General features: G+C 40.2%; 1 protein-coding gene across 5 annotated transcripts in view; it reads right to left on the bottom strand.

The window, feature by feature from the left end:
• Positions 1 to 1,222: 1,222 nt before the first annotated feature.
• Positions 1,223 to 11,657, bottom strand: part of SLC35F3 (solute carrier family 35 member F3) — a 391,027-nt gene continuing 380,592 nt past the window's right edge. For 4 of the 5 annotated variants that reach the window (XM_033938612.1, XM_033938613.1, XM_033938614.1 and 1 more), the window contains exon 7: positions 1,502 to 7,965. In XM_033938612.1, the coding sequence (XP_033794503.1) occupies positions 7,721 to 7,965 (245 nt within the window). In that variant the 3' untranslated portion in view covers positions 1,502 to 7,720. Of the gene's footprint in view, positions 7,966 to 11,657 lie in introns of all 5 variants that reach the window. The other variant, XM_033938617.1, reaches the window with a different exon arrangement.

Here is an 11,657-nt window from a genome sequence, read left to right as displayed (position 1 = left end):
GCTGTCGGACAGACGCCAGAGGGTGGTGGTTAATAGAAGTCGCTCTGAGGAAGGAAAGGTGAGTAGTGAAGTCCCTCAGTGTTCGGTGCTGGGGCCGATCCTGTTCATTGCTGAAGAGTGACATTGCTGAAGGGTTAGAAGGAAAAGTGTGCCTTTTTGCAGATGATACCAAGATTTGTAACAGAGTAGACACCTAAGAGGGAGTGGAAAATATGAAAAAGGATCTGCAAAAGTTAGAGGAATGGTCTAATGCCTGGCAACTAAAATTCAATGCAAAGAAATGCAGAGTAATGCATTTGGGGATTAATAATCGGAAGGAACCGTATATGCTGGGATGTGAGAAGCTGATATGCACGGACGGGGAGAGGGACCTTGGGGTGATAGTGTCCGAAGATCTAAAGGCGAAAAAACAGTGTGGCAAGTCAGTGGCTGCTGCCAGAAGGATGCTGGGCTGTATAAATAGAGGCGTAGCCAGTAGAAGGAAGAAGGTGTTGATGCCTCTGTTCAAGTCATTGGTAAGGCCCCACTTGGAATATTGTGTTCAGTTTTGGAGACTGTATCTGGCGAAGGACGTAAGAAGACTTGAAGCGGTCCAGAGGAGGTTGACGAAAATGATAGGAGGCTTGCACCAGAAGACATATGAGGAGAGACTGGAAGCCCTGAATATGTATACCCTAGAGGAAAGGAGGGACAGGGGAGATATGATTCAGACATTCAAATACTTGAAGGGTATTAACGTAGAACAAAATCTTTTCCAGAGAAAGGAAAATGGTAAAACCAGAGGACATAATTTGAGGTTGAGGGGTGGTAGATTCAAAGGCAATGTTAGGAAATTCTACTTTACGGAGAGGGTGGTGGATGACTGGAATGCGCTTCCGAGAGAGGTGATGGAGAGTAAAACTGTGACTGAGTTCAAAGAAGCGTGGGATAAATACAGAGGTTCTAGAATCAGAAAATAATATTAAATATTGAACTAAGGCCAGTACTGGGAAGACGTGCACGGTCTGTGTCTGTGTATGGCCGTTTGGTGGGGGATGGGCTGGGGAGGGCTTCAGTGGCTGGGAGGGTGTAGATGTGCTGGAGTAGGTTTTAACGGAGATTTCGGCAGTTGGAACCCAAGCACAGTACCGGATAGAGCTTTAGATTCTTGCCCAGGAATAGCTAAGAAAAAAAATTAAAAAATTAAAATTGAATCAGGTTGGGCAGACTGGATGGACCATTCGGGTCTTTTTCTGCTGTCATCTACTATGTAGTTTCATGGCTCCAAGTCATTCCCTTCTTGGTTGGGCTGAGAACTTTCAGCATCCCATTGTAATGTATCCATTTAAATGGCACTACACATATTCCAGATATAAATTTAAACAGATTTCTTACCCATTTAACTTTACTCATAAATTTTAGACAGCTGAAAATAGATTAAATAGACAAGATTTCCATTTAATAATACTTTTTATTTTTATTAATCTTTATTTTTTTGCAAAATGAAAAAAAAAATGCCACAGGAATCTCTAGATACTTAGCGCAGGAACCTTGTTGATTGTTGTATATGTCAATATTTTTCAGCATGGATATCTTAAGCATTTAATTTTATGCAGATTTAAGTGGCACAACTAAAAAAGAAAGAAAGACAAAGAAAGAAAGAAATCTATAAATAAAGTTAAATGGATAAGTTATCATTCTAGGGGCTGAATATCTCTGTTTACATGGACAATGTTTTGTCCAGTCTTGTTATCTATTTCTTGGGCTAGTGTTTTTAGTTTGAAGCATTTAGGTAGTTGGTAGACACTGCCAAATGCTTTTGAAAAGTGACCTCATAGAGTTTAAAACTACCTAAATACCTATGTCCTACAGGGAAAAGAATGTAAACTGGAGAAGGCACAGTTTTCCTCATGCATGATTTTAATATTTAGTTGGGAACAATTCAAAGACTGAAGTGCTTCCAGACATCTTTCTACCTATTATAGTGCAAAGTTGTTTTTTCCAACAATTCTGGTGCAATTTTATATTCACTTACAAAGTGCCTTTCAAACATATCTCTCCTTCTGAAAAAAAAAATAAATGTGAATATTTGCTTTACTTAGTTCTTGGAAAATTGAAGACTAGTCTTTATCTGCAAGGCAATACAGTGAGCTTTAGAATCATGTGATCATAAGGGATTTTTTTCTTAAGGCAATAAAGTACATATTTATAGCATTCACTTTCAATAGCTATTTTAAGGAGCACAATTCTAGCTGTTTAAATTCAAAGTAAGGTTCATACCTTCTCCCTTCCATTTGAAGAAAGGTTTCCACAGAAATAATTAATAGTAGTAATAATAGTCACATCTAGCAAATTATCATTCTCCGAGAACAAGCAGGTAGCATTTACTTCAGCATTGGTCAAAAAATGCTTTTTCATTTTATGGAAACTGTGTACTATTATATTTCAAATTTCAACCCTGTGGCATTTAGGGCTCTAATTCAATCTTTGATACTTAGTACTCTGGACTATTGTAATTCAGTACACCTTGCGAGGCATCGTACAAATTTAGTTAGATTGCATAAAATTCAGAATGTAGCAGTGCACTTGATTTTCGATTTGAAGAAATCAGATCATATTACATCTTATTATAAAGAATTCCATTGGCTCCCATTCGAGGCCCATGTATTGTTTAAATTTGAGACCTTTTGTTACAAAGTTTTATATGGGCAGGCATCTGAGTACTTATAGTAATTGCTTACCTTGTTCAAAGCGAATTGTCTATTACATACATCTCTATTTGTTTTTCCTCCTGTTCGAGGTTGAACGCATAAGAAATTTTTCCAGCGCCTGTTTGCCTATCAGGCAGCTAGTTGGAATAAGGAGTTGTAAACTTTGTTCACAAGGTCTTGCTCATACACATACTTCAGAAAGTTATTAATGTTGTCTCTATTTGTACAATTTTTAGAAAATTAACAAGGGCTTTATGATTACTTTGTAGGTCACTGGGTTGTCAAGTTTCTTATTCTTTGTGAACCGTATCGATCCGTGAGGTTTTGCAGTCTAGAAATGAAATGTAATGTAATGACATCATCCACGGAGCTCAGCATGGACATGTACCCAACGTTGGCGCATGTGAGCTCCAATTCTTCATTTTCTGTTTCATAGTAAACTTTCAATATTCACTGAATTACTTTCAATTTTTGAGCCTTCCTGTCATTTTCAAGCATCAATGCTCTCTAATCTGATCCTCAGCTATAATTTTCACATGATTTTTTATCTTAAATCTCTGATTAAACAACTATCCTCTTTCCAAAAACTAACACCTTTGGATCAAAAGCTTTTTAGCAGGTTGTCAAAGACTTTTCAGAAACTAGCAGGTACTGTACATAGTGCGCTCAACCTTTGATGCATTTGATGTTTCCTCAAGAGTGTTGGCAGTATCCGTAGTGATGCGTAGTCAAGCATGGCTCAGGGTATCTGATCTAGACCCCAATGTCAAGACTGCTTGTCCCATGTACCATGTACAAGCAATAATCTTTTTTGGGATCACAAAGTGACTGAGAAAATAAAGAAACATGCTGATTGCATGTCTATACTTTCAAAGGAGCAATCCACTCAACCAGCAAAACCTACATATAGATTCAATGCAGCATATCAACATCAATACTATTGCATATCTAGGTGTTGATATTCTCAGCCTTACTCTTTGTGTAGACCCACTAACCAGAGACGTCATCAACAACAAAAACATCCAAAATCTCAAACTTCTACACAGTCAAAACCCCAGCAGTTTGTTTCTTTAACTCATTCATAGAGAGCATTGCCAACATAAAATTACAGCTCCCCTCAGAATTGCCAGTGGGAGGTTGAATTTATCACTTTTATCCACACTGGACCTTAATAACCACAGACACTTGGGTTCTCCAGGAAGTCTCACAAAGCTATGCCTTTCATCTACAAAAGGCACCGCCATAGCATTCTTCAAGAAAATCTTTTTTCAACTCTCTCCAGAAATCTCTCCTTCACCAGGAACTCTTAGCCCTCTTCCAGCTTGATGCAATATAACCAGTACCACAGAAGGAGTATTTTCTAATGCCCCAAAAGACAGGTGGGTTCCAAGCTTAGTCAAGGAAAATTTTGCATAGTCTCTCTGGAAACTCTGCTACACCTCCTAGAAAAGAATGATTGTCTTTGCTCTCTGGACTTGAAAGAAGCTTATACTCACATTCCCGTTTTGCAAGTACACAGAAAGTTCCTACGCTTTCATGTAGTAACTCAACACTTTCAATACAGAGTACTCCATTTTGGCCTAGTGTTTGCCCTGAGGGTTTTCACCAGGTGTCTCACAGTGGTGGCCATGACTTTATGCACATATGGCTTTCATGTATTTTCATACTTAGATAACTGATTGATAAAGGCCTCTTTGCCAAGTCTGGCTCAACAAGCTAGAACATCAACAATCCAAATTCTGGAGCTCCTAGGATTCATGGTGAACTACTCCAAATCACACCTTTCTCCTACTTGGACAATAGAGTTCATAGCAGCTTTCCTAGACGCAACTGAAATTCGGGCATTCTTACATCAACTGAGGCTCAACAAACTATTACACTTATGTCAGTCTCAGTCCAATCATATCTCACAGCTTGACAGATGTTATGCTTTCTGGGTCACATGTATATGTAGTCCTGTTTGCACACCTCCATTTTAGAAAACCACAATGGACTCGCCTCCCAATGGCTTCAGTGCGTAGACCCTCTCTCTACATGCATTAGACTTCAGAGCTTCGTCACTCACGTCAATGGTGGTTCACTCCCTCCAGTCTCTCCAAGGACCTACTCTTCCAGCCTCCATCACACCAAAAAAGTTCTCACAACAGATTTGTCCCTTATTGACTTGGATGCTTACCTCATAGGCCTTTGAACACAGAGACTCTTATCTCAAGAGAAAACACTGCAAATCAACCTGCTAGAGCTAAGAGCAATTTGCAGTGATCTCTGCATCTTTCAAGATCGCTCACAGAACCATGTAGTCCTCTTTTGCACCGACAATCAAGTAGCTATGTACTACATGAACAAACAAGTAGGTGCAGGGTATTTTCCTCTCTGTCAAGAGGCATTTCAAATATGGACCTGGGTAGTAGATTACAATGTTTTCCTTAAAGCAGTATATCTAGCAGGGCCACAAAACTCTCTAGCAGACAAATTGAGCAGACTTCTTCAACCTCACGAATGGTCTATGCACACAATAGTGTGACAGATGTTTTGATTCTGGGGACTCTTGAGATAGCTCTCTTTGCTTCCCCCATTACCACAAGCTCCCTCACTACTGTTCCAGACTCTACAATCCCATTCATCTCCAAGTGGATGCTTTCCTACTCCATTGGCACAATCACTTCCTTTACACTTTCCCTCCATTACCACTAATCAGAAGAACCCTTCTCAAACTTCGCCAAGAGTCAGCTTCTGTAATTCTCATTTCACCATGATGGCCTCATTAAGTCTGGTTTCCTATCCTACTACAACTCTCCAAATGCAAACCCATCACTCTCCAGATTTTTCCAACTCTACTCACACAGAACAAGAGTTCTCTCTTGCACCCTTGCTCCTTGGTTCTAACAGCCTGGAATCTCTCTTGGATATTCTTAATGTATTAATTTAAATTGACTCATTTTACCATTTGGTGTGTTTTCCACTCCCTGGAACCCACTACCTGCCCTCTATCATCTCTCTTGAACTAACTACTTCATCTCTCCAACTCAGGATTTCAATCGTCCTCACTCAGAGTACACCTTGGTGCAATCAGTGCTTACCATACCTACTTGGGCAATAAATCCATTTTTATCTATCCATTGAAATCTAGATTCATGAAAGGACTTTAACATACCAATTCTCCACTAAAACGTCTGCCTGTTGTTTAGGACTTGAATGTAGTTCTTTCCCAGTTAATGAATTCTTTCGATCCACTCTCCTCTTCACTAAAGTATCTCACCTGGAAAGTCATATTCCTGATTGCTCTTGCCTCTGCTCGTAGAGTCAGTGAACTACAAACAGTCTCTGGCCTGTTTTCTTTCCAAAGCCACATGCTCATCTTGGTCATACCCTTGACTGTAAAAGAGCTCTTACCTACTGCATAAGAAGATCACATCAAACCACTTAGGACTACAGCTCAGCTGTTCATTTCTCTTGATCCTAACAGACTTGGCGTTCCAGTTACTAAGCAGACTACATCATACCAGCTAGCAGACTGTATATCCTTTGCCTGTTTTCAGGCTGGGCTGATGCTCGAGAGTCGTGTCATTGTTCATAAAGTATAAGCTATGGCCACTTCGGTCACTTGCGCTCTACTCCCATTGAGGACATCTGTAAAACACAGATTTATTTCCCATTACTGCTTAGATCAACAATCCAGAAGAGACATTCAGTTTGGTCAGGCAGTTCTCAAAAACTTATTCTCTCTATAAAAGCCATCTACTCTCCATCCTCAGGGATTTCACCAGCCTCATGACAGTTATATTTAATACTCTTCCTAGAGGCATGAACCTGGCAGTTTGGAAGTCCCATATATCAGAATAAACTGCCTGCTTGTCCTTGGAGAAAGCATAGTTACTCACCTGTAGTAGGTGTTCTCCACGGACAACAAGAAGATATTCTTACAATCTACCCACCTCCTCTAGATGGCTTCTTAGCTTTTGAATATAACTGGAGCTCATGTATGCTGATGTCAGGTGGAAAGGCACATGCGAGGTTCAGGCAGTGCTAAAGTTTTAAAGAAACAGTACTCTTTAGTGCCTGTGCTGAGCTTCATGAACAACATCACCCATATGTGTGAATATCTACCTGCTGACCTTGGAGAACACCTGCTACAGGTGAGTACTATGCTTTTTCACTGAATAGTCCAGGGGTATGTAAAAGGTGCTTTGATCTTTAACCTATAACTCCTGAAGACGATTTTATATTGATTTGTGGGTGGAGCCAAAAGCAAAGGAGTAAATTTCTAGTCCCTTGCATGACAATTCTTTGAGTAAGAAGTGGCTGAAATGTACAGAGGTCACTGATGTACTAGAGGGGGCTCCCACTCATGTTAAATAATTTTACAAAAACTTTCTCTCCAAGTGATACAGAGCTTACTGAGAAGCTGGTGGCACATCACTTGCTTGTGATCAGTGAAAGTAACATTGTAACTTGCTTGTGATCAGTGAGCGTAACACTGTGGAATGTGAGACTTCTACTGGGTGTAATGTCAGCCACCAAGTTGAACACTGGCATCTTGATATGGCACCAGTTGAATGAGGAGGGGAATACCATGACAAAATACAATAGAAGGTTGTTTTTAAAAAAACTAAGGAACAATTACCCTTTAAAATAACAATCATTACAGCCTGTACGTATTAATGATTTGCCTCTGAGGGTACTGTGTTGTTTCAAGATTCTGATACAGCATAGCTTATTTTTATCACAGTGTGTAACTCAACAATTTCTGATCATCAAAATATCTGTTCTGCATTCCGTGAGAAATTATGTTTAAAACAAAGACATTTAAATATACATTACATTCATTAAAGAAATCTGACCATTTGTGTTTGCTGTTCATAACAGAAAGGCTTGATGTCAAAAAGGGCAAGCAAACTGGACATGCACCTCAGAATTCAGAATATAAAAAATTATACATATATGTACAGTATACTGGCTATGTGTGCTTTTTTTAACAAGAATAGATCTAAAAATCATAATATGCTGTATAGTAAGAATGAAACATGATATTAGGGGGCAAAAGTTGATTTTGATGGTCGTACTCTTCTACTTTTAATTTGAAGTCCTTGCCCTATGTCACCATTTCCTTCAGTGTTTTCTTCCTTCTTGCGTACTTTGAGATGTGTAAGAAGCTTTATTATCCAGACATCCCATTCCTCTGGTAAAAGCAGCAAAAGGAAGCCCAGGCCAATGATGACAATGGCTATCACCCGAACACTGTTGAAGACAATTTCGCTGGTGTAATGATCAACAACTGTATGAAACAGTGAGCTTGTGTTACTATGCAGTAAAAAAAAAACACACTGTGATGTTATTGCATGCAAGTACAGTATTTATAGCCTCAAAAAAAGGACTGACTTTGTTTTCTGTGTTTTGCCTTTTTCTGTTCTCTTCCTTATTTCCCTTTGTTTACAGATTGTTTCAGTATTGTTTCTCTAAGGACAAGCAGGATAGCAAATCCTCAAAGCATGGATGATGTCACCAATGGGCCTTGCATGGGAAAACTATTTTTCACCTGCCACTGTTACCACTACCTCAATCTGTTTCCCTGAAACTAATTGGTCACATCACTGAAACTACCCATTGAAACATCAGGTTTTTTTGTGCCTTAATGCTGTAATGCTGGAAGATATAATGGGTCCATTTGACAAACTGAACAGTAACAAATCACCTGGACCAGATGGTATACATTCCAGAGTGCTGAAAGAATTGATAAATGAACTTGCAGAACTATTGTTAGTAATTTGTAATTTTTCTTTAAGATCCAGCATAGTACCGGAAGACTGTAGGGTGGTCAATGTGATGCTGATTTTTAAAAAACGTTCCAGAGGTGATCTGGGAAATTATAGACCAGTGTCATTCTTGAGCAAAATGGTACAGGCAATTATATGTAGATGCATTTCTTTAGGAAATTTATCCCATGTAAGGACTGAAACTGTTTATCTTGTTTTAACCTGGTTCAGAACTGTAGTGCTGCCCGATTCACGATTTGAATCGGTTCACCGATTCACTTCAGGTGAATCGATTTGAATTGGTTCAAAACAAAAAAAACGGCTTCCCGATTCGCCTGACCCTCCCCCTCTCGCCCTCAAAAGCAGAAGCGGCAGCTGACGCACCTGATTTAGAAGGTGAGGGGGGAGGGTCAGTCAGGAAGTGCTGCTGTTGGCTTCCCCCCCAGCATCTGGCTTCTGGCTACCACCCCCTCGGCCTTCCGCTCCCCCATGGCCTCCCTGCACTGTTTACCTTCCAGCCGGAACAGCCTCAAACAAGATCACAGTGTTAGCTTCGGAGCTGGTTCCTCCAGCCCGGTCCCGCCCCTCCTCTGATGCCCCTCCTCTGATGATGGAGAATGGGATTTAGGGAGGGAAGGAAAAGAAAGAGAGAGAAGTTGGACGCAAGGGATGGTGTGGAGGGGGGGGATAGAGATACTGGATAGGAGAGTAGTTGGGAAAAGAAAGGGAGAGATGGTGGACCATGGGGTGGTCGGGAAGGAAGGAGAGATGCTGGATAAAAGGGTAGTTAAGAAAAGGTGGATCTGTGGAGGGAGACAAAAAAAAAGAAAAGATGCCAGACCTCCTGGGGAGGGAAGAGAAACAGAAGGGAAGGACAGATATGGAGGATGGATAGTTAGCAGGGAGAAAGAAGAAAGAAGGAGACCCTGGCAAGCAAGTTATCAGAAGACAACCAGAGCCTGAGACCAACAAAATTTGAATAATGACCAGACAACAAAAGGTAGAAAAACTAATTTTATTTTCTGTTTTGTGATTATAATATGTCAGATTTGAAATGGTGTTAGACTGCAAACATGAGCTAGGATTTAACAGAGAGAGGAAAAGTCTTTTTTGTTTGTTTATTTTGTTTACACCACAGCGCCAGTGTGGTTAGGAGAAGGCAAAGGGGGTGAAGAGGCTGTAAAATAAACCCACCAGGATGTTTGAAAAAAAAAACCCACCCAATTGGGTAGGAAAATCGAATCGAATCAAATTCAAAAACCAATTCAATAGGCTGAATCGAATCGAATCAAAAATTTTTTTTCCTGAATCAGGCAGCACTACTGAATTATATAATATTTTATGTATGTAACCATTTGTAAACTGCTTTTGGAATGAAACGGTATATAAATTTTAAAGTAAATAAATAATAAAGAGCAAAATGACAGAACATGTACATAAACATGGATTAATGAGAGAAAGCCAGCATGAATTTAGTCAAGGGAAATCTTGCCTCACCAACCTACTGCATTTCTTTGAAGGGGTGAATGAACATGTGGAAAAAGGTGAGCCAGTTGATATTGTGTATTTGGATTTTTAAAAGGCATCTAACAAAGTATTTCATGAAAGACTTCTGAGGAAATTAGAAAGTCATGGGATAGGAGGTATAATGTCCTATTATGGATTGAGAACTGGTTGAAAGACAGAAAACAGAGTAGATTTAAATGGTCAATATTCTCAAGGGAGAAGGGTAAACAGTGGGGTTCCCTAGGGGTCTGTCCTGGGACTGCTGCTGTTTAACATATTTATTAATGATTTAGAGATGGGAATAATTAGTGAGATAATTCATTTTGATGATAACACAAAGTTGTTAAATCACCAAGAGGATTTTAAAAATTGCAAAAGGACCTTGTGAGACCTGGGAAACTGGGCAACAAAATAGCAGATGACATTTAATGTGAGCAAGTGCAAAGTGATGCATATGGGATAGAGGAACCCAAACTATAGCTACGTGATGCAGGGTTCCATCATTGAGGATATGTTGAAATCCTCAGCTCAATGTGCAGCGACAACTAAGAAAGCAAATAAAATGTTAGGGATTATCAGGAAAGGATTGGAAAACAAAGAAGAAAAAGTTATACACTTCTCCCTCAATATTCACGGGGATTAGGGGCAGAGCTGGCCCATGAATATTGAAAATTTGCGAATAATATTTGGACCAGCTCTGACTCATCCCCGCCTTCCACCGGCATCCCGGATCTTATCTAGTGGTCTAGCAGGCTTTCGGGGAAGGAGCAATCTTCCTATGCTCCTGCCCCATGCAGATTACTCATATAAAATGGCTGCCATGAGTTCCTGTAGTCTCTCAAGACTACGACAGGAACTCCCCGCAGCCATTTTGTATGAGTGATTTGCATGAGGCAGGAGTGTAGGAAGATCGCTCCTGCCCCGAAAGCCCGCTAGACCACCAGGTAAGGTCCAGGGAGGTCCGGGATACAGCGTTTCTTTCCCCCCCAAAAAATTGCGAATAACCGAATCCGCCGATACTGAAACTGTGGATTCAGAGGGAGAAGTGTAATGTCCTTGTATCACTCTATGGTACGGCTGCACCTCAAATACTATGTACAATTCTGGTCGCTGTATTTCACAAAAGATATAGCAGAATTAAAAAAGGTACAGAAAAGGGCAATGAAAATAATAAAAGGGATGAGATGACTTCCCTATGAGGAAAGGCTAAAGCAGCTTGGAGAAGAGATGGCTTGGAGTGATATGATAGAGGTCTGTAAAATACTAAGTGAAGTGAAAAGGGTAGATGTGAATTGTTTGTTTGCCTTTCCAAAAATACTAGGACTAGAGACCTGTGCAGTAATCCTCTATCTGTACCCCTCTATCCCCTTTTCCAGCAGGAAATTCTCCAATTCTACTGGGGGTTCAAGAAAGGATTAGACAATTTCCTGCTGGAAAAGGGGATAGAGGGGTACAGATAGAGGATTACTGCACAGGTCCTGGACCTGTTGGGCCGCCATGTGAGCGGACTGCTGGGCACGATGGACCTCAGGTCTGACCCAGCGGAGGCATTGCTTATGTTCTTATGTGATGAAGTTACTAAGTAGTAAATTTAAAAAGAACCAGAGAAAATATTTCTACGCACAACGTGTAATTAAACTAATTTGTTGCAGGAGAATTTGGTGAAATCAGTTAGCATTGCAGGGTTTTAAAAAAGGTTTGGATAATT

This window comes from Geotrypetes seraphini, chromosome 3 (genome assembly GCF_902459505.1).
Source record: "Geotrypetes seraphini chromosome 3, aGeoSer1.1, whole genome shotgun sequence".
NCBI classification, from domain to species: Eukaryota; Metazoa; Chordata; class Amphibia; order Gymnophiona; family Dermophiidae; genus Geotrypetes; species Geotrypetes seraphini.
Note: the sequence above shows the minus strand (reverse complement) of the source record. Positions and strands in the feature narration are given on the sequence as shown.